This window comes from Calliopsis andreniformis, chromosome 3 (genome assembly GCF_051401765.1).
Source record: "Calliopsis andreniformis isolate RMS-2024a chromosome 3, iyCalAndr_principal, whole genome shotgun sequence".
NCBI classification, from domain to species: domain Eukaryota; kingdom Metazoa; phylum Arthropoda; class Insecta; order Hymenoptera; family Andrenidae; genus Calliopsis; species Calliopsis andreniformis.
In genome coordinates, this window is record NC_135064.1 from 28,689,535 (window position 1) to 28,713,441 (window position 23,907).

The following is a 23,907-nucleotide window of genomic DNA, read 5'->3' on the forward strand; positions in this document are numbered from 1 at the left end:
CAGTTCAAATATTACAAATAGCCTGCACATATAATACGTATATTTTTATGGTGAACTATAAGTGATATGGCGATTGCTGTTATCCTTCTTGCACGTTGAAATTTCAACGAATTATTTGTTGAAGAGTTCTTTCAATGATGTGCCGATAAAAAAGCTAAACTGTCGAAACAGCCGACGTAGAGTGCTTGTTTTAGTGAATCTAGAATCGTTTAAAACGATACTATATTTTATTCATTGTCTTAACCTACAAAGATACGAGGCAGTGTCGAACACGTTCTAAATTCTACAAACGTATCCTCGGTATAATTAACGGAGAAAAAGACTAATTTGGGGAGCGATTTCTAAGCAATAATTTATTTGTGACGTTGTTCATTAAACGACCGAACCAACTGGTATGCTGGGGAAGACGAAAACGATGCCAACAAGGTTACGATGTGCCCTTGTGTTTATCGAACGTTACGTACTTTGGAAAGACAATAAAGTGAAATAGTGTTTACCCTCATTAAAGATTAGTATATTCTTTCACGAAATTACATTATACATTGAAACGTAGTTTTCCATATTTTTATTTTATTCCTTTCTTCGTTTAAAAAATTCAGCCTAGTTACTTGTAACATATTCTCTGAAAATATAGTTTGATACTCCTATATTTAAGGTGTGTCCATAAATCGATGTCCGGAATATTTATATTATTTAGATTTGTTCAGAAATTAATCACAGGATGCGACTAGTTAGTCCAGAAAAATTAAGAGTTATTCAAAGTAATCCTGCTGGTATTAGAAATATTTGTATATTAGCACATGTTGACCATGGCAAAACCACCCTGGCTGATTCACTGGTTGCCAGCAATGGAATTATTTCCAATAAGCTTGCTGGCAAACTCAGATATTTGGATAGCCGTCCTGATGAACAACTAAGAGGAATTACCATGAAATCAAGCTCCATCACCCTTTACCACAAAGTTAATTGTCAGGAGTTTGCTATCAATTTGATAGATTCACCAGGGCATGTAGACTTTGCCTCTGAGGTCTCAACAGCGGTTAGACTTTGCGATGGAGCCATTATTGTGGTTGATGTAGTAGAAGGTGTTTGTCCCCAAACACGTGGAGCTTTATCCACTTCTTATGCAGAGGGTTTAAAACCAATTTTAGTATTAAACAAAATTGACAGATTAATTACGGAAATGAAATTGTCTCCATTGGATGCCTACATACATTTAACGCAAGTTCTAGAGCAAGTTAATGCAGTAATGGGTGAATTGTTTGCTAGCGATGTGATGACGCGAGAAGAAAAAGAAGAGCTTAAGAAGGAGAATGTAGATAGTGTATCTGAAAGAAATTTAGCAGATTGGCAGTCTGTACTCGAAGACATGGATGATTCTGGTCTATACTTTTCTCCAGACCAAGGTAACGTTTTGTTTTCTAGCGCTACCGATGGTTGGGGATTCGGCGTGAAAGATTTTGCCAAGATATTTTCCACAAAATTAGGTTTCAGCGAGAAGGTATTGCTGAAAACACTTTGGGGAGATTTCTATGTAAATACAAAAACAAAGAGGATAATGAAAGGAGCTCAAGAGAAAGCTAGGAAGCCTCTATTCGTTCAGCTGATTTTGGAGAATCTCTGGATGATGTATGAAACGATAATTACGAGAAAAGACAAAGAAAAGATAGTTTCGATAGCAGAAAAGCTAGACATTAAATTAACGACGAGAGATCTGAGACATACGGATCCAAAGGTGCAATTACAAGCTGTTTGTTCCCAGTGGTTACCTTTGGCTCGTGCGTGTCTCGACGCTATATGCGAAAAGATTCCAGCACCTAACAGTTTGACCTCCGAGAAAGTGGAACGATTGTTGAGCGGTAACTTTGATTTTTCTACGTTGCCGACTGAAACCCAACGATTACGGGAAACGTTTTTAGCGTGTGATTCTTCACCGAACTCACCGATTGTTGTATTTATTTCAAAAATGTTTCCCGTCGACAAAGCAACACTGCCCGAGAATAAAGCAAAACCATTGACACCGGAAGAGCTTGCGCAAAGAAAAGAAATGGCGAGGACAAGGCATGCAGAGAAAATAAGTTTAGAGAAGGAGGGACGTTTGGAAGAACGAAGGCAACGGGATAGTAGTGTGGGAAAGTTGGATGTTGAGAAGTCATCGGAGAAGGGAGCCGAGAAGATTTCCGAGGAAACGACTGCGGAAGAGGTGACTGAAGAAAAATCGGATACGGCACTGATAGCGTTTGCTAGAATTTATTCTGGGACTTTAAGGAAAGGTAGCAGAATATTCGTATTGGGTCCGAAGCACAATCCATTGGAAGCCTTAAACCGTGAGAAAAGCGGCGAATCCATAGTGGATGAGAACGCAACGTTGAAAGATTTAAAAGCCGGAAGACACATAACTAGAGTTACCATAGAAAAATTGTACCTTCTAATGGGCAGGGAACTAGAACCTACGGATAAAGTGACTGCGGGTAACGTATTTGGAATCGGTGAGTTGGAGGAGCACGTGCTGAAAACAGCGACTCTTTCGACTACCATCGCTTGTCCTTCCTTCTCAGAGCTTACGTCGCTCAGTGTGCCTATAATGCGGGTAGCCCTCGAACCGAAACATCCCAATGATTTGCAGCAATTGATTAATGGTTTGAAGCTGCTAAATCAAGCAGATGCTTGCGCTACTGTTCATATTCAAGAAAGTGGAGAAATTGTATTGAACACAGCCGGAGAAGTACACTTGGAAAGATGCTTAGAAGATTTGAGACTAAAGTATGCTAAGGTTGAGGTGAACGTATCGGAGCCGATCGTGTCGTTCAGGGAAACGATTGTGCCGCCTCCAAAGGTCGATATGGTAAATGAGGCTATTGAGAAGAAAGTGGAAAACGTTAGCTTCGCCGCTTGGACATCGAATCGGCAGTGTTATTTCGAGATTGATGCAAGACCGTTGCCGGAAAAGGTTACTAAAATTTTAGAAAAAAACTCGGATTTGATAAAGACGTTCCATCGACACTATGGTCAATTATCTTTAGAAAAAGAAGATGAAACAGAGGAAATTAGTTCCAGTGAATCGTTGGGTTCGATGTCCGAAAGGAAACAAAGAGAATTGGAATCGTTTAAAAGTGATTTAACGGCTGCTTTTCTAGAAACAGGCGAAGAAGGCGTATTGGACAAAATATGGGCCTTTGGTCCACGAAATTGCGGTCCCAATATTTTATTAAACGAAACAGACTATAGGCACAAGAAGTTTTGGGAGAAGCATTTTAAGTTTGTCGATCCACGCATCCCGTGAGTATACAACAATTTAACAAAGTACATTTCAATTATCTTAGTAGCTGAATGCTACTAAGTACTGAATGCTAATCACGATGTTAATACGATATAATGCGTTCTATATTATTAATGCAATATACCAGTATTTTTTTATGTATATTCATGATCGATTGTCTTTTGATGTATCAGATATGAAAGCAGTATGGTGAATGGTTTTCAATTGGCAACACTTGCAGGCCCCTTGTGCGAAGAACCCATGATGGGTGTTTGTTTTATCGTCAAAAAATGGGAGATTTATCAAGACTTTCAAAGGTATTACGCTTATTTTTAGTTCATTCGAATTAGTGATTTTCTTTTTTCTTCAATACTTATGTACTTTTCTGCCGTCATCTTACGGTAAATGTTTGTTTTATTCGGCTAATTAAAGAAAATGCGCATTAAAAAAAATTGCGTGTATGTTTACAGCGCAAATTGCACCCAGAATCAAGGTCATGTAGGTGGTCAATTAATGTCAGCATGTAAAGAAGCTTGTCGTCGTGCGTTCAATTCAAGGCATCCTCGCTTAGTCACACCCATGTACAGCTGCGACGTTTTAGTCAATTCAGACGTTTTGGGTAAGTTTAACAAGCAACATTAATACTTATTTGCTTTGATGTAGTAATATTCTCGAGATCTCATTCTACAGATTATTATAGTTTTTTAATTTTATACCGAGCATATTGTAACATTACTACTATGAAACGATTGTGCGACCACAGGAATTTAGCGACTAATAGATTTTATGGCCGTGTTTGTGGTCGAGCTTGTTGTCGAACAACATTGCTCGTGCTGAAAATACAAAAAGCATTTACACGTTGAAATACAGGGAAAAGGTACCGTTGCACCTTAAGGACAAATAGAGTTTTGCGTTTTTTAAATGTTTAATGTCATAAATTTCATGCGTTTTATAAGACACATATATAATATGTATAGAATGATTCTGCCTCAGGAATGATAAGTTAAAAGGCTACCTTCCGGCAGATGATTGGTAGAAAGCAATCTTCAACGCGTGATACGCAGCTGAACAAATATAAATAATGATTACCTATCGGTTTTCGGATACAGTTATATGCGTTCGTGTTCTTTTTTATATTTCAGTCAAAAACAGCCAGATATTTAGCCTCTTTACGATTGATGATCGCATACAAACAAACGCACGCTACAATTGTGTACTAAAATTGAAGGAAACGTGTTTTCATATACCTAAATCGTATTCCTTTCGACATAAAAACGAGTTGCATGGCTACGTATACGTGTGCATTTAGACCATGTAATATGAATTAATTACGTGGAAGATCGCTTAAAATAGAGGAAAGCCGATGATATTCCGAATTGTTTCAAATCTCTTGCATGAAATTCATTGATATAACCACGAGTTAAATAACTAACCATGAGAGTGATTTGTTCGATGCCAGTTTGAGGCAGCTACTTCTTATTCAAAGGGGGTAGTGTCACGGCGTGACGTCGTATGATTGTTCTTTTGTCTTTTAGCAGACTTACTCTCCGTCTTGGATACATTTGTATGCCGCGTATAGAATTACAACGTTAAATAAAGTAAATAAAGTGAATAAAGTGAAGGTAGGAAGGTATGATTATGAGATTGTTGAACGAGAGAGGGAAAGCCCGTGAAAGCGAAGCATAGCGAAGCGAAGTGTTTAATAAATAAGAAGATGAATGGCGGAAAGCAGACTGCAGATTGCATAGATGGAATTACTATTTTCATATTCGATTCTATCTTAAAAAATTCTAGTCCCAAGTAATCGTATTCATCAGTTGTTGTACTTTGTACCATGGGAAGTTCAACCGCTGACCCATTTCTTCTGTCTCTTTGTACATGGAATCTCCACTGGGGTCTCCTTCTGGATAATCTACGAGCAAAAGAAGCAAAGTTTTGTCAAAGCGCTGCTACAGCGCTTTTTCTTTTCTTTTTCTTATTAAAAAGAAAATTCGTCAAGTAAAACTTGTTGACGATCGGATAGAATAGGTCGCAACATACTCGATAGGCTGCGCGTGTATCGCAATGGTCGCCCCCTTCTGTTTCCTTGTACACACATCATTCCATAAACACGAATTCCCGGTACACTAGCATATGTCGGCTGATCGTGGGTCATAGGACCTTCTGTGAACATGAACGAAATTCATTTACGCATCGTGTCCGTGCCTGACAAACTTTCATGCTTCTGGTAGAGTTGAAAATGCGATATTTTTCTATTTTTCTATTTTTACTTACCGAGTATATTAGCATCAGGACACCGGCAGATTACAAGGTAATGAGATTTTCCAGTTCTTACGTTTTGCAATGCGAGGAGAGACCAGTCTCGCGGTGTTCTACATTCTCGCATTTCCGCCACCGGTTCACAAGTCTTTACCAAAGTGAGAGCCTGTATCAGGTAGCATTCAATTAGTTGGCACATTTTTTCTTCATCTAAAATATTCTATTGCACTTTTCTCGAGAAGTTCGTTCAAGATATATGTTGAAGCAACACGAATTTAGAATTGATTTCAGCTGCAATCTTTCGAATGGCTGTATCGTCAGTCTTTCCTTTCTTCCTTTTTTCAACTCTTTTAGAATGTACGAAGAGTACCGAATCGGTTTAGGAGGAAATGGTATTATCAAACCAAAGCAATTGAAACCTGTTGAATGTGCGACGACATTTCGAAAACTTGTTACACTAGCTGAAAGTGAATGAGCATTTCTTGCGTTGTAGCTAGATGCCAGTCAGCGGACCTTCAGTAGTCCATCTTCGTCTGTTCTCTTGTACGTCTACGTAATTTCTCTTGGTTCAACGATGCAATGCGACGCGTCACATAACTCGAAGCAGAATAACGTAACCGCAACGACGCAGCATGGTACATTTACAAATCGTACACTTTTTGTTTTTTTTCTTATACAGTGATTTTGATCGCAAAAGAATGTTAAAAGAACTGGAACTGTTTGAATTTGGATCATTTTTTAGAGAAAAACTATCTATCTATCTTCACTTTCTTGCTTGCTTCCTAATGTAGAAGCATCTATGTAGAAATACAAGTTAAGGATGTGAAAGTAGAGAACTCGCTCATTTAAAGTAACACCAGGAAGCTTAGTGTACGACTTCTTTTCACGAAGCTACAGTAATTGAAAAATTGCCAACGTTTCGGCCTACTGTTCGAATACTTTGGTAAGCCAGAGTGAAGAGTACAGAGAGAAAACGAGATGCGCGAGTGAACGACTACCACTAACCTTGGTTCGTGGGTCGGTGACCAGCTCTGTAGTGTGGAGGTCGTCGCTGTCGAGAGAGGCGCTGCAAGGGTCGCGATACCTTCCGGGACAAGCACACAGGGGCTGAGTAAAGTTTAGTCGAACGTAAACTGCATTGCAAACCTGTTGAACTGCGCACTCCGGTAACAAATAGATGTGCTGATTGTGCGGATAGTAGTGATATTTAGTTGGTTTAGCAAGAGCTGCACTCGCACCCTCCGGTAATCGTACTCCTGTCTGTAATATTTACAAATTATGCGCAACTTATTAGGATTAATGAACTATTTATCGATGTCTTGTCATTCCTCTTAATTATCGCGAGTAGTCGTGTTCTGTGGGTAACTCGTTAAATTATCGCAAAAATACCTATGTGCCCATATTTTCATGGTATAACTTTTGAAGGCAATTATAGGAAGGAGGACAGGGGAATATGTAATACGAAGGAAGCATATTGGATGAAAAAAATTGAATAAAAGAAAGCGGAGAGGAAAAAATAGGCAGATAAATTAGTTTTCTCTGGATTGTGAATTTACGAACCTACTCTTTAGTGGTTCCCGTGAACCACAAACTTCACCGTTCTATTACGAACCGCACGATATTATTACAGTTATAACACTGAAAGTAGTAGTCAATACCGAAGTCGATTCATGCTTGTATTCCACTACTTCGGAGAATCTTTCCAACGGTTCCTGCTCCACTAGTTCTATGTTAGGAAGAAAAAACCGTTTTCAATTCCATCGATACTTTTCCATTTTTCCATTTACATACCTCTACGTATCCTGTACACCTGGATAGAGGAAAAATGAGTAGAGGATACAAACTAAATAATCAAGTTTAAGTTGGTAGTGGTTTAGCCTGTCGACACAAATATTGAGTCGAATCACGTCTTGCAACTATCTGCGAAACGGAACAGTTTGATAAAACCATTATTTTTTCCAACTTTTTCTTCTTCATTTTCCTCTTCCGTTTTAGTTTCTTCCCCTGCCACATTCTTTTCTTTTTATTTTTGCATCGTCACGTTCCACTACCGATATTAACACCGGTCGATCCGCTCGCGCGTCACGGTCATGAACACTTGCCCTCCTTTTCAAATGTTAAAACGAACAACGCGATTCGTGACAATTTTCTAAGCAATTCTGAACGATACTTAATTCGAAAATTCAAGCGGAACGATTCGTAACAGTCTAAATGTATCCTCGGCATACAATCGTTAAAAGAGGAAGAGCATGAGAGACAAAAAATTAGGCGATCAATTTACCTACTTACAATCTCCAAATTTTCTTATCGCGTAATTATTATAATAACGAAAAGTATTGCATTTGAACACTCGCTACTCTTCTATTGTCTCCTACTTTTGCCAGTATGTTTATACTGGTACACGGTCTATCTTACTCTCCCGCTCTCGCTCTTGCTTCGCTGTCGCCCTCCCTTTCCCCTCCCATCACATCCTCTCCAGCTTCTTCATCTCCTTGTTTCTATCTTTCTCGAACACATAATTCGCTGCTTTCCCTTGTAATTTGTTTCTGCTGAATAACGGAGACTCATAATCGAAAGCAAGATTAAAAGCTTATTTTACCGCGAACATCACGATTTTCAAAGAATTTGCAATGAGTTTTCTTATCTCAAGTACATGTTTACGTAAACTTGACTTTTTGGAGAGGTCTAGAGAATTGAACCTCGAACACTTGCTTATTTTAAAATCGCAATACCTTGTGCACAGAAAGAAAATGTAAATCGAGTCGTGAAGTTGAATTTTTCTGTACGAAAGAACAGCTACAGAAGTAAATTGCGTTCATTTTAAGACGACACATTTTTTGATTCGTGAAACTTCACCGTTTCGTAACAGCATACTTGCGGTAGTCGCGGTATAGTAACACGTAGTTACAGCTTGAACAGTTATATTTTACGCGTGAGGGTTCACACAGAAGGTATCTACACCGGTTAAAAAAGTTTAAAATTCGGGGGATTAATGGCTGTAGCCGAGTAGAATCCGCTACCTTTCGTCGTACCTTTTAGAGGCGGGCTTGAAAAGATTTAAGCGTCTTCCAGTTCAGGGAACATATGTATTGTTATATTTAAAAGGGAGACGTTTCTTCGAAACTTGTAGGCATCCTAACTGACGAAATATGTCTATAGGATAATGCTATCTATGAAATCAACCACATATACAAATACATGTATATTTCACTTAACGTGTTATTGCAAATTTTGGAAGATATTGAAGCAGGTCAAATTTCCCATTGCTTTCGTCAAAAAGAAAGCAATGTGTGTATTTTATTCCTACCTAAAGGATTCAAAGAGCTAGTCGAACGTCTCTGGAAACAGTTGTAAGGAAGTTATTTCGTTATATTAATGTTTAAAATTGGACCAATTGGATGTTATAGTGCAGAATCGTGAAATAGCGTGGGTTAAACGTTCCGTCGCGCGTCGCGTCGTATCCCTACTCGCGATACGTACCGAGTAACGTTCGTAGCTTTCTAGGTCGACCCATATGACATTTTTTCTCAAGTTCGTGACACTTGACGGTCCTTGCTGCTCGACTCGAATCTGGGTCCCTTTCTACTCGATTGCACGGCGTAGCTACATTTCTCCCCTTTCTTTGCGCAATATTCGAGAGAATCTTACATAAATTCTAGTGTCTGCTCCGACATTTAATAAACTGAAAATTTGATAAAACCCTGACATGCAAATAACGTGTCTCCTACCTGCACCGACACAGTGCAATTCACCCAAGTACAATCGAAAACGAATAATAAGTACATATTATTGTAAAAGGAAAAGAAATTTTCGATATCGATAAACGCAATTGTATTGCGTTGTGTCAGTCTTAGTTTTCATTTACAATAAGGCGATCTTAAGTACTCGAAATGATTGACACAAGCGGCTAAAAGAAAAAATGAGTAGAAATGAAACAGGCAAATATGTTTACTCACCTCGCTAAGATTGGTGTAATTGGTTGTTAGTTTGATTTGAGGTCGGATTTTTCCAGGTGATTCTCGCGTTTCTTTCGCCAGCATAGAAGCAGGAGTCGTGGTAAATTCGTTAAAGCTTATTGTAGATTTCTTCGAAGAAGAAAGGAACGTATTCGTATCCTGAACTGCAGATGACGTGATTGTTCTCGAAGATGTTTCTATAGGAGTTACGCTCGAAGTTATACTCGCGTTCATTCCCGTAGTTGTTTTTCCCTTGCCTGGTATCGTACCACTCTCAGTTGTCGATGGTCCGAACTCTGTCTTTGCACTTAGTGAAATCGGTGCCGTTGTCGTAGGCATCATTTCGATAGGTTCCGTGAAAGAATTGCGAGCCGTTGACACCGACGATATGATCGGTGATGATGGCGATGGCGAGAAGAGTACGGCGGAACGATTAGTCAACGTCGTTGTAGCATCAGGAGAAACTGATTTGGATGCAGCGACGGTACTGGTATCGATATTGTAACCGATATCACTGCTGCTAGAAACGGTCGTGGCGATTGTGGGAGCGATGCTACTGCTATTCGAAGCACTTGCAAGATCAATGGATTTATTTTCGTTCAAATATATCGGTGTGGTTTGTTTCACTTTGATGGTCAGTCGGGAGTGAGTTTGCGATTGTGACGGCAGCGCTGTACTTCCAACCACCAACACCAAAAACCAAGTCGCTTTTCGAATCATTTTCATTTGCGAATCAAGGAAAATGTCAGGAGAAAGACGTTTCCTTTTTCTTTTCCTTTTCCTTTCTTCGCGTAGTTGCACCTACTTCCTAAAACGAATCGGAATAGTTAATATAGCGAAGCTTATGATGTTAGCATTATTACGATCCAGCAACTAACGATAATACTGCATTCTCATTTATCGTTTTCATTTTACTGGATCATAAGGAAGTAGTAAGAGAAAGAAAAAATTAATTAATAACACGTTCGTAAAACGATATTTACTCTGATTTCGAAGTGTAGAAATGTATCTATGTTTTTCATCTTACCTATTGGTTCTATCGTAATTGTACAAATGAAAGAAAGGCAAATGAAGAGATAGATTGTAATTATGAGATCATATAAAATGAGGAGGTGGCCAGGTATCATCGTTTCTCACGCGTCTTTCATACCTTCTACGGTGGACTAGTGCAGAACAGGAGCGTCTTATTGAAAGAAAGCAATACGACGTAAAAAAGAGTAAAGAAGAAGGAAGGAAAATAGTAGAAGGGGAAGGAGAGAAACAGCGAACAGAGGGATAGAGCTGAAGCTCCTTTAACGGTATAACGCTATTTTTTCCGCGAATTATTGAACGTGATTTTCCAGTTGGTTGATTCACTAGTCAAATTTCAACGTCTATCAAATATGGTTGTAATTAAGTACCCTTTTTGCTGTTATTGCCTTCATTCAATCGACAATTACACTTTGTCATTTAAATGACAAATGATGACAACACACAGATGTCCATATAGATACAGGCAATATATCCATGTGCGTGGTAGAGGTATAAGAAAGTAAAGAAAAACTGTTGGTAGGAAACTTTCACAGCTGTTCAGAGGCAAGATGAAGTGCTTGATAAAATGATGGTATGCGATAAAGCTGTGAGACCGCGTTCAGATCTGCGTGTCACAACTCAGATTTCCGTCAGTTATACTAATAGAATACCATGTATTACTACTGTCATTTAGTGTACTATCATAAAAAATAGTCGTGTATTTATTTCATGATACACGCATCTCAGTTTTCTTATACTTTTACCAGACATTACAAGTATTAATCGGTGTTACTGGACATTATTTTCACTACGTCTTGTTAATCCCATTGAAAAAGTTACTTAGAATCAGCTTCTGTTCGTGAATTAAGAAACGCTCATTTGCAGGCGCATGTTTTACTACAGCATTCCGGCTGTCATAATAATTATCATAGCACTATATAATTTAGCAGGCGGATGTGGTGAAATTAGGTTATCTGGTTAGCTTCTTGCAGTCCGTTATCTTTCTTTGCATTCCCAAGGTCGCGCGATATGCAATGAACGATACGAATAGATCAACTGGTTATTCCTTCTGAATCTAATTATCCACACTTTTAACGACATTCCCACGATAGACATAGATATATCCGACACTTCGAGTCGAATCTGAGGATTCATACATTCCGATTCATATTTACACTCTTTTCTTCGGGATATATTTATAGTTGACTTATATTAGATATTACGCCGTTTCATTTTTATAGCTTGATTTTATAAATCAGCTACAATATACAAACAAATATGAGTAATAGATAAATAAACAAATCGCATGAACTAAAAATGGGTATTTTAAAAATTTAGAAAACATATTGCAATTTTCTGAATATGACAATTTTCTAATCAATAAACGATCTCATGAATGTAGCATTTCTCAAAATAACAGGTAAAGAACGAAATATTTTCAGTTGTATCAAGCAATTTCGTTTCGCCATCGCAATATATTGTTGTTGCTATCGCTTATTTTCGTTTCTTCTTGGTAAAAATAAGAAAATGCAGAATTAGCAGCATCGTACCTTTTAAAACGGTTAAGAGAACCGAACAGGAATGAAGTTTTGTCCTGGTCTTGTTCTCGCTTTTGCCCTCGCTTTTGCCCTCGCCCTTGCCCTCGCCCTCGCCCTCGCCCTCTCCCTCAACCTCGACCTCGACCTCGACCTCGACCTCGAACTCGAACTCGAACTCGACCTCGATTTCAATTCCGATCTTGATCTAGATCTTTACCACGCTTCTGATCCTGACCTTGATTAAATCTTGGGGTTTGGGTCGTTGAATGTTACAGTTCACTACTGACGGTGATGGTATTAATAAAGTGTGTTTCTAATCCAATCTAATGCTAAGCGTTGCTTCTTCGAAATGGAATTGAAAGTGAATGAAAGTTGAACGGAGAACAAAACACGAAACTTTTGTCCAGTTTGCGTAGAAAAACTCTTTCGCCGGTTCACGTCTCGAGGATGAAATTTGCTAGGTGTTAGTTAGCAGTAAATTGCAAGCAGTTGTAAATGACGGATCTATTTGCGTTGTCCCGCATTGTCGGACATATTCGGTGATATGTCGAAGAAATAACTCGCGAGCGTAGCTTGAACAGAAACGATCTCCGTTTAGTTGCGTTCGAGTTCCGAATAGAACTGCAGGCTCTCGTAGGAAACACGCTGCCTATGAGTCCCGGGTAGTTCCACTTACCAACCAACCAGAAACCCTTGACTATGCCTGGAATCCTAAGCTGCATCATCTCCGCCAATCCTCTAGCTTGGTTCACGCTTTACGTTCACCTATACACCGTTCCCTGAATACTCGGGATATAGAAACACTGACAGAGCCAGGATATGCTGCTAGCTAGTGGCTGCCAGTGGCTGCCAGTGACTGCCAGTGACTGCCAGTGACTGCCAGTGACTGCTGTCTCTCGAAGAGGGATGCGGATCCTCGCAACTGAGAATCAAGAGTACACAAGTATCAACGAGGAATTGAGATTAACCTCAGGAATTTAGCCTAAGAATGAAAGAAATCTCGCGTTAGTGGTAGGACTTCAGGATGAGATACTACATCACTGCATAGCTGTCAAAATATGCACTACAAAGTAATCGAGCATATAGAAGAAAAGTTCAAGTCTAAAGGCTTTTTCCTTTCTCGTCTTTCTGCTTTTTGTTTTTCCTTTCGTTTCCTTCCCATCTCCTCTTCTCCTTTCTTATAGTTTCGTTTATTTTACTTTCTTCTCGCTTTCTTCTTGCTCATTTTGCTTTTTCTCTATTGTTTCAATAATATATCAACATATGTCTAGTTCCGATATTTCGTTACAACACATTACATCGCGGAAAATTTTCGCTCCTTTTTTCCAGACATTCTCTTTGGAAACATTTCGATTATTTTATCGATCGTACAATATTTAATCAAACTGACAAATTGAGAGGCCACATTCAGGTAGCTATTGTCTTGACATTGACGTGCATTAGTGATTCGTTGTGTTTTTCATTGTCAGAAATAGCGTATTCTGAGGTGAGGATAGAGTTGGTCGTGTGCGTCTCAAGAAAAGAATTAGAGCATTGATACATCGGTAGCGGTACTGTCATTTTTCTCGAGTTCGATTGAATAGCAGAAAAATATATCGAGCATGAAATCACTGGGGTTCTCATCGACAAACTAGTTGGTTAAGTTCACTGGCATTGGGACCAGATCCTGGGACGATAAGCGCTCTTTCTCTCTCTCTCCCTCTCTCTTTCTCTTTTTCTCTCTTTCTCTGTTCAGTCTATAGCACGTCCTTCGATGGAGAGGAATGCAACGGCGAGCAATGCGCGACCGATTTGAAATATAGAACGTCTCTCGAAAGCTCTCCCTAGTGTAGCAATGTCGTCCAACACAGATGTATGTATATGTATATGTATATCCGTAACAGTTGAATACGCGTGCATACGTACGTAGTTTAAAACTAGTTTCAAAATTGCGAATCAATAACCGAAAGTTACGTTAAAAATGTTGTAGATAGATGAATCCACCTTGACGAAATAGAATGCCCCCAGTTTTATAGGTAATTTTAACTTGTATAGTATATTTTTAATTTTTGGATTTAACATTTTTGTTGCAACAAGAGCATGTTGTGATATTATCATCTTAAATTTAGACCATAACAAAAATCGTGTACGATACGAAAGTAATACAAAATCGTGAAGAAAGTAGTGCGAGTTTTATGTTTTACCTTTTCGAAAATAGAGTCAAATAATTGCATCATTATCCTTATTCTGTGTTTTGCTTGGAAGGTAATTCTTTTTATAGATAGTCTTAAGCACAAATAGATTGAATGCTGAAAAAGCTATTTCATTATGAGGATTCTCTATCAAAATTCAGAATTAGTCATTGTTTACTATTTATCATAGGCCTCTAGCGGTTAACTGAAGAAGCATAGTTACAGTCAACACGTATCTTGTTGAACGCGTTCCGCCATCTAGTCTCAATTCACGGAAATATTAAGTCGGTATACTGAATGTCTTAATTGTCTATTAATTATTTGTTAATCAAGTTCGCATTTACTGGAACAGGAAAGAACGAAATTGAGCATCCACATATTACGGTAGTAATATGTGACATTAAATAGTATTAACGAAAGTTAATATTCTGGTAACAGTTGTAATGAAGATGATAATGATTATGGTGATAATAATAATAACAATAATAATTATTATAATAATAATAATAACAATAACAATAATAATAATAATAATATTAATAATAATAATAGTGAGAGCAATGATTTAACGTCAGTTATGTTATAATGATACAATTTTTTTATTCTGAATTCTTTTATATTATATGGAGACTACTCCATTACTGTTGGAAATAAGAGTATTTACAAGAGCAACATTTCATAGGTATTGTAACCTATTTTTAAAATAAATTGACAAACAACATTGTTAAATACGCCATCAGTAGGTATAAAATATGACGAGTATCGCATTCAAATTGCTAAGCACTGCACGATGTCATAAATAATGTGACGTGACTATAACAAATATTCTGCATTCTATCAAGACTTAACAACAACTCGTTCTGTTGGTATGAAAAACACGATTTCTATTTTTCGTTGCGAATGGAAAGGAATTGATCTTGATTCAATCTGAAATTCAGAGTTTTAGTAGCTTAGCCAGCTATGTGACTCGCGTCGATTACGAGTTGGAACGTAACAGAGACGATAACCCTGCAATAACGATTTAATAAGCATTGCGACGACTGAGCAACAAATGGCGAATATTTGAAAAATCGATTCTGTTCATTTCCCGATTTCCTCTATTCGATGTCATATTATTCTCGTTGTTCGAATGTGTCAATAGATACACCTAATTGTTCATTTTCGGAAATCCGATCATAAGATTAAAGCTCGACGTTGAATAAACCGATTTTTAGTTCCAAAGGCTAAATGCCTAGGATACTACGGAGGTAATCGTATATGTACAAGTCCGTATAAAATTTCATACGGTATAAACCGTTTCGGAATGGTGCTGATGCGAAGGTACACAGTATCCACTGTAAGTTTTAATCTCCAAAACGCCAGAATAAGATCTTGCTGGAAGCGAACCTGGATCCGTGTGTCGTCTAGGACATCGGTGACCCTTTGGGCACTGACAAAGAGGCGATGCGTTCACCTCTTCCAGTTGCGAGCTTCGTCTTTTTCGTACGGTGAATAGCCGACAAGGTTCTTTATGTTGACAGCGAAGCCTCTGAAATCGAACATTTCGCTCGATAAGTTTCCTGATCGAGATTCTGATCACAAGCAAAAGGACTTACGCTCTGTGGAGAGCACGCGAAAGCGTAAATGAATCCTGGATTTCCTTCGGACGATCTGTGAGCTTGTCTTCGGACTAGATAGGGTACGCTCCCTGGACGACATCGACAGTACACTCGTTGAACTGTCGCGTTTGCCGGCCCCCCACCAGGTGCTAGAGTCCATGTGACATCTCTGTGAATGACAAATGAGAATACTTAAAGTAATAGGTGCTTATCTAGCAGGTACGTGTGAAAACGTTCGAGAATCGTAAAGGTACGTTTGATCGGCCCGCTATACTTGGCTAGACATCCGACTAACTTGAAGTAACGACAGATGGGAAGACGCTTCACTGGCTCGCAGAGCTTATACTGCCGTGTTTTATCGACTATCGTGTGTCCGTCATCTCCGTGCAAGCTACTAGGACAGGCACGACCATCCGGGCAACGACATTGCCTCTCGACCCATGGCGACCCGTATAAATCCACCTTGCTGCAAACCTCGTTCCGGTCCGAACATTTGGGTAACTCCTCTTCGCTGTCCTGAAAGTGTTTCCATAAAACATTCGCAAAGCACTTCTTGTATCGGTTAAGAAACATCTTGCGCTTTAATAATAATTAATAAATAGAAATGACTGCACTACAATGACCAATCAGGGGCACAAAAGAATCTTACGAAGACAAATTTTTTACGAAGTTTTTTTTCGTCGTATTGTTTTGATAGATAGCGACCATTGTTATGCTGTTTCGCGTACATTTGATCAAAGCTTCGATAGAGTTACTTGTGCCCAATTGTATGTGTATCTCGGTTGAAATATTCGCGTGTCGTCTGAACCAATCTTGTATCATGACAACGATTATAAATTGTAATTGAGCGAAAGAGCTCTGAAAGAATGGAGAGACGTGATGTCCTAGGGAGGTAAACAAGAATGGAAGGTGGGTTGGGCGGAGGGTGGAGAAGGGAAGGAAGAGAGAGAAGGGGACAGTTAGAGGAGGAGTAGGAGGAAACCCTGTAGCAACGCGTCAAAGAGTATGTACGTATACCCCCTCTTCGTTGAAGAATAGACATCTGGTCTAACTGCACTATTCAAACGGCGTCGGTCAATCCACTGAATGAGGCAATCACGTACGTCCTGTCGGACCGTCGTCGCTGGCAATCTACGTCGCGTTCGAGAATCAGAATCAAACTTCTCAAGCGCATTGTTCGCTGTAACTTACAGCTCTTTCCTCGACTCGTTAGAAATCGATATCATCCAAAATTTAGGATACTAGATCCTTTTTTAAATTGTCAATGACTAAACAGAAGAAACCTACACTATACGTGTCCTTTGGAACCGCCATTACCCTTGAAACTGTGGCGACACAACAGTCTTCCATTTGTAAGTGACTGTATTGTTCGAGAAGACCGGGATGAAGGATAAGAAGGGACAATTATTTATTTCTTTTTTTTCTCTTTTGGTATTATGATCATTTTCATTCGCGCATCTCTTTTCGTGCAAGCACTATCCGCATACAAGGTTATAATGTATGACTAGTGAAGTCAATCATCGATAAATAAAAGAAAAAAATGAAAAAAATGACGTCGTCTATCGTCGTCTTGAATAATATATCGGTCAGATAGAAATTACTTTGAAAATGATTCAACACTTTTCCCACTCTCCGTACCTGGGTGTACATAGGTTCCCTTCCGTTCTCCCACTTGTTCCCTTCTCTTTCTTCTCTACCCCCTCTTGACCTCTTCCTCTTAACTCTCATTCCCAGAAGGATCCGTTCGTATTAAAACCGACAGTGGCAGCAAACTAAAATGGGATAATAGGGGGACCGGAAAGGCTGCACGATCCATCCGGAAGTTCTCACGCGTCTCTCGCTTCTCGCACAACCACAGTAAAAATGACACCTGGCGCTCAGAGTATATGGCACACACGCTGTCGGATAATCTCGAGAACATTCCACTCGGTCAGACGACGTGCATTGGTCCAGTCGATTTTGTATAAATATTAAAAGCAGCGAATGATTGACCAAAGAAAAAGCGGCACGCGTATTCCGAAACGCAAAAACAGGGAACAACGTACGAGTGAGTAAACCAAGTAAACACCGAAAATTCTAAATGATCTTGACACATGTACCATCCTTAATTGCAGTGTAAACATTATTCTAATGTGCCACAATCGTAGACTCAGTAGACTCTCTGGAGTTAAGTATATGTTATATCAATTCAATGGAACGAAAAAATAGTTATCTATGTTAATTTCCCATGTTTTAGCAAGAAGTAATTTTAGAGGTCCGTGAGGAATTTCTTTCGAATCTCTCAAGTTCATGCATAGGCGGAACAATTTTAAAAAAATGTAGTAAAACATGTACCGAAAGAAGGAAGAAATGCATTTAACATTTTCATATTTTCATCACTGCGTATTGATTGCGTATAATTCGCATCAGATAATGACAAACTTACCCCAATTTGGTAGAGAACTCTTGGCGATTGATGAACCAGACGGTGTTTCTTCTTCTGATCAATTAAGTCGATTTCGATCGCTGCATCTTGCTGAAACTCCTGCAGCTCGGCAAGGTATTTTCCTTCGTCGAGAGATAAATATTCATTGAGAAATTCTTGACCAGTTTCGTCGAGTTCTACGCCAAGAAGACTACCTTCGGTTCCACGAGTAAATAGTTGACCGAACATTGCCAATAGTAGGCACATTAGATCGGCCATCGTCCGTGGCACGCACGTACGCGTGCACATGCAATCGTATGTACCTTTTTCTTGAAATACGGTAGGAACGATAAAAATTGACTACTTTCACGTTCGGTGATGCTTCCGATCACCGAATTAAAAAGGAGAACGCATTTGTATACATGCATACGAATGGCACGAATTACAAGTGATTTCGATCCGTGGAAAATATAAGTATCACGTATCGATACACAACATGTTCGACAACGAATCAAGTTACGACGCGCGTCACAGCGCGGGCGCGAGCGCGAGCGCGAGCGCGAGCGCGCGCCTACTTCCTATATCGCGGTCATCCTAACGACGTTACCCAAGATAGCTCGAATCTCGAGCAAAGACACAGAGATTGTTTGTTGATCGACGATTACGAACACGGAAATTATCATCTGTTTTCACAACCTCTTTCTTTTAAAACTGTCCTCAAGTTCGAAGAAACAACCTGTTGCTGATGGCAATTTCCTTTCGACACGGCTCTATCGTATTCTAGAGATGAACCGATCGAATCGATTCAGGTCACTTCGAAATCGTTACAAACGAATTCGAAGAAAATCTTGAAATGTACACAATTAGCCAAGTCTGAACGAGATTCCTAGGTTGCGTCTCGTGCTTAACATTAACCCGCATCCAGTGTACACTGTTTCATTAACGAAGGGGAACATATATTTGTCGTTGTCTCTTGTGACGACAATACCTTACTTTGAACTCTTTCGTATCCACGTTAACACATTCCGCACTGTTTTTCTTGTCTTTTGCACGTTTCTAGTGGCCTTGCGTTCTCCACGCTCTGTCTTCTATACTGTACTTTCCGTGCGTTCTATGTCCTACACCCTACGTCTCACGTCTGCAGTCCGAATCAGTGGTCCAAGATCAAGCGGCTCGCAACTTTCGTGTTACGCGAACCTGTACCATTCGTTGGACTGGACTTCTAACAGCTAGAGGTAAAGCATGAATGAGTACTCCCTTCTCTTCTTTCTCCGCGCTACTCCACTTCCACTCCACTCCACTCCACTCCACGCCACTCCACTCCACTCCACTCCACTCCACTCCACTCCACTCCACTCCACTCCACTCCACTCCACTTCACTCCACTCCACTCCACGCCACGCCACTCCACTTCACTCTACTCCACTCCACTCCGCGCCATACCACGCCACGCCACGCCACGCCATGCCATGCCATGCCATGCCATGCCATGCCATGCCACACCGCGCCATGCCATGCCACTCCACTCCATTGCACTTCACTCCACTCCACTTCATTCCACTCTACTCTACTCCACTTCATTCCGCTCTTCTCTACTCCCCTCCGCTCTACTCCACTCCACGCCATTCCACTTCACTGCCTCCCTTCTTTCCTTGTACCTGTCCCTTCTAGATGCAGCCTGAGACATTCTCGTTACTTGCTCTCCTCGCTCTGCCTTACTCGCTGTCCCCTCTCTTCCTCTCTTCACCATTTTCATTTTGCACCCTATCTCTTTTCACTTTGCTGTATTTCTTTTTCTCTTCTCCGTTTCCTTCTTCGTTTCTCTTTCCCTCCGTCCCCTTTTTTTTCGTAATCTTCTGTCTCTTCTACCCATGTTTGTTCTTTTCACTTTCTTCTTCCGCTTCGCTTATCTTCCTTTTTTTCTCTTCCCAAATGTCATTGCCTTGCATTTTTTCTTTACTTTTTCTTTCTGTAACCCAACTTTTCTTTTGTTCTTATCTATCGAGAACTATCTTATACGCAACTTATGCGTAGGTACTAGATCACTTTTCGTAACTACATGGTTTAATAATTCTAAAATATAGAAAAAAAATTGGTGGTGCGTAGAAATATTGTGGTGGACAGACAAGCGCATAATCGGTACATCCCACGTATGAAACGGAGGTACGCATGTCTCTAGCGCGTTACACGCGTGGGCGGCCGGTTCGCTCGCGCACAATTCTGCCGATCGACTCGCACGATCGCTTTTGTATTCGAAAGATATCGTTACTTTTCAAGTTATCCAACCTATGTAGATATTGAACGAAAGACGATGCAAGTTCTATTTTGATATGTGCTTACTTGCTCACATCTTTTATTTCAGTAATTCGCTACCGTACGAATTTCTTTTTCTTTCTGTACGTGCATAATATAATTTCATCTTATTGCGAAATTCAGCTCTGATCAGAGCTATTTTCTTCCTTCGCATAGAACAATGAACATTGGAACGCTTCAAGTTTCAATAAATTGCGAAAGGAAGCGCGTGTAGAATCTCAACGACACTTACGTTTCATCATCAAGAATGCATACTATTTGACGACTAAAAGCAAAGTTTTAGTGTGGAATACATATAATAGGCATGTATATATGTAAAAATTGTGCATCAGAATTTAATTAATTCTTGCTAGTTTTCGTCGCGATTAGAAAGAGTAAAAACAAATTTGGCTTTTTGCGAATTACCTTCGCCTTTATATAAATATTATTATTTTTATTTTAATAAAATCATTTTTATTCTTTTGATCGAAAAATCTACGGATTAGCAGAGAAGAAAAGTTTTTTTCCAATAATTGCATTACCTAAAGCGACTCAGACAGTGCTAATACACTTTATTACTGACGATTTACAGTCTACAAAGGCTTCAAAGATCATGTTTGAGGATCTCTGCTTCATTGATGGAAACCACGATCCATTCACTTCTACTGCCTCTCCTTTCCTCCCTTGCTTCTCCTTCTCCTTCTTCTCCTTCTCCTTCTCCTTCTTCTTCTCCTTCTTCTTCTTCTCCTCCTTCTCCTCCTTTCCTCGTTTTCTTCTCATTATCGTAAGCCTATGGCTACTTTTATATCTTTCTTGTATAAAAGTTTATATGGTAGTATAAAATTGAATCAAACCGAACTGAATTGAATGAAATGAAATTCAGAAGCTCATGTAACATAGAATTATTCAAAAGTCGTGCAGACCTCTGTTGTATTAAACTGATTCGAGCCGAGTCAAGCCGAAGCTGGACGAATTGTGCCGAGCCAAGCAACTTCTAACTCCTACCATTCAGAAACCTGCTACGTATATTTGTTTACTCCTCACCTGTCTCTTTGTGCTAGCTTTAACCTTCAACACACATATATTATTTTCGTTCTGCACGTTTTCTGCGCAACCATATTGTTTTTGTTACACTAATCATAAGTGAAGATATATGTACCTCATCAAAATCGTAGTCGAACATTGTCGATACTTAATGTTTATATTTTTATATGTATAATTTTACATTCCTGAGCGATAAAGATCTATATACATACTTTCGATATCGTAACTAAAAGTAATAACCTGTACAAATACGCGTTACCTAGTCAAGTTGTACGAAGTATCGCGATACAAGCGCTCATTGAAAGAATAGGAACGAAAGAAGAAGCCGATCATTTCGTTGATTATCTGATGATAGATGTAACCGTTACGGGAAATTGATCGAATGGAGAACCACTGAGTAGCATGAATGAACTGTCGACGTGTAGCAGAGTAAGGTAAGAGGCTCGACGACAGATTGCTTGGGAAGAGTAGAACGAGGTGGGGTGAAACGTTTGACAAAACACAAAGCGTTATGACTCGATATGACTCGTGGTGAAGGGAATTTAAGTCGAATAACTAGAATATCTAGAAATAGGAAAATGATTAAATACGAGATTGAACATTTTCAATTTAGAATATGGAATAGAATTTAACGGCAGAATTAGCGTGAATAGGAGGAATTTCTGTTAAATCATTAGGTGGTTAATATAACCGCGAGTAAATAAAAGAAATGAGGAAAATACAAAATACGCAAAACTTTTGCGTGCATGCGCCAATAACACAGACGAGGAAAGAAAGAGGCGAATAAACGCGGATGTCTCCACCTATCTGTGACTGGAAAGTTTTTTTATTCTGGTAAATAATGTCAACTAGTAACGCAATAACGAATGAACGAAAACTATACATAAATGAAAGTCAACTCGCGCATCAACAATTACATTAACGCATCAGATATCATCAGTGATATTTATTGGCTCTACCGTTTCGATTGTATATTGCTTTAAGAAACGCGGCGAACATATGTACATATAGAAAAGTACTGTCACGTGTGCATACACGGTAAAAGATAGACAAACCAAATTAGGTAATTCGAAAAGTAACAGCTACTTGTTCTATGGATGAATTTCAAAGTGTACCAACATCTTAACGTCTGTATAACTTTAAAAAATTCATTTTGTTCCAGGGAAGCTGTATGCCGTGTTTGGAAAGAGACACGGTCGTGTAATTGCTGCGGAAAGTGCACTCGGATTTGGTGGACAGTTTCGCGTGTTGGCTACGTTACCTGTACCAGAGAGTTTTCAGCTTGCCAGAGAATTGCGAACTCAAACATCCGGGCTAGCCAGTCCTCAACTGGTTTTCAGTCATTGGGAGGCAAGTTTTTCCATGTCAAGGGACACAACATGTATTCACTTCTACATTTTTCACTTTTCTTTTAATCACAAACAAACCGAATACATATTTAATCATCCGTTCGCTACCTTATAATTGCTTAGTAAGTCTATTTAAAAAAGACAAAAACTTTACGATGATTCACCTGATTTATATTCATACCCAATTTATTTCCTATATGTTTTGCAAATATCATTAACGTATCTATCATCATTTATTACATGGTAATTGTTTTTACTGTTTTTTCAAGATATATTTGAAATAATTAAACATATATGAATGTAGGTAATCGAGCAAGACCCCTATTGGACACCTTCCACGGACGAAGAGTACCTTCACTTTGGTGACAAAGCAAACAACGAGAACAGAGCTAAAAAGTATGTAGACTCGGTTCGTCGACGTAAAGGTTTACCCGTGGATTCTCAGCTCGTTACACACGGCGAAAAACAACGCACTCTCTCCCGAAACAAGTAATGTTTCAGTTTTGACCAAATGAACACGATGTTTATACCAATTATAACAGCTTCGATATCAAAATAATCAGAGTAATCGAGAAAAAATGCGATTATGAATAATTAATAGATGATATTTCTTGGTTATATTCTTATCTTAATTTACCCTCCAAAGTATACAGGTTGTTAGAAACAGAATATTTTCACAGAATTGGCTTAAAATATTCAAACAAATAGAAAGTATGTGTGTTTGATAATACTTAACCAGAATAATATGTCTTAGGGCGCGAACAAAGTAAAAACATTATTGTCTAAATAGTTAAAATATCTTTTGTTAATTTTGCTTGAAAAATTAAATTGATAAATTGTCTGTATACATGATTTTTTCGTTATTATAGTATCTACAACCTATTTCGTGAGAAAATTCTATTCTTTTGTTAGCACCCTGTATAATATCTGATAATATAATATGGGACATAAAATGTGTATACCGCAACGCCTGCCGGAGAAATCTACTTTAATAACTTTAAAACAAATAATTTTTTAGATTAAAAC

At 39.0% G+C, this 23,907-nt stretch overlaps 3 protein-coding genes across 4 annotated transcripts; 1 reads left to right on the forward strand and 2 right to left on the reverse strand.

Moving 5' to 3' along the window:
* Positions 1–38: 38 nt before the first annotated feature.
* Positions 39–23,733, forward strand: LOC143177203 (elongation factor-like GTPase 1). 2 transcript variants are annotated; one of them, XM_076375032.1, is made up of 6 exons: positions 39–1,406; positions 1,488–3,279; positions 3,454–3,576; positions 3,730–3,878; positions 22,695–22,882; positions 23,186–23,733. In XM_076375032.1, exons 1-6 carry the CDS (start codon positions 722–724, stop codon positions 23,372–23,374), a joined length of 3,126 nt encoding a protein of 1,041 aa, XP_076231147.1. In that variant the 5' UTR covers positions 39–721; the 3' UTR covers positions 23,375–23,733. The 2 variants fall into 2 exon arrangements, with proteins under 2 accessions (XP_076231147.1, XP_076231146.1); XM_076375031.1 differs by having other exon boundaries at positions 39–3,279.
* On the reverse strand, positions 4,049–9,643 carry Dsx-c73a (doublesex cognate 73A). Its single transcript, XM_076374663.1, has 5 exons — positions 9,475–9,643; positions 6,524–6,778; positions 5,534–5,684; positions 5,300–5,422; positions 4,049–5,171 (listed from the first exon to the last, which is right to left on the reverse strand). Exons 1-5 carry the CDS (start codon positions 9,556–9,558, stop codon positions 5,050–5,052), a joined length of 735 nt encoding a protein of 244 aa, XP_076230778.1. The 5' UTR covers positions 9,559–9,643; the 3' UTR covers positions 4,049–5,049.
* On the reverse strand, positions 14,770–20,558 carry Aos (protein argos). The gene is made up of 5 exons (XM_076375044.1): positions 19,855–20,558; positions 18,218–19,425; positions 16,088–16,308; positions 15,790–15,961; positions 14,770–15,722 (listed from the first exon to the last, which is right to left on the reverse strand). Exons 2-5 carry the CDS (start codon positions 18,503–18,505, stop codon positions 15,474–15,476), a joined length of 930 nt encoding a protein of 309 aa, XP_076231159.1. The 5' UTR covers positions 18,506–19,425; positions 19,855–20,558; the 3' UTR covers positions 14,770–15,473.
* Positions 23,734–23,907: the final 174 nt, after the last annotated feature.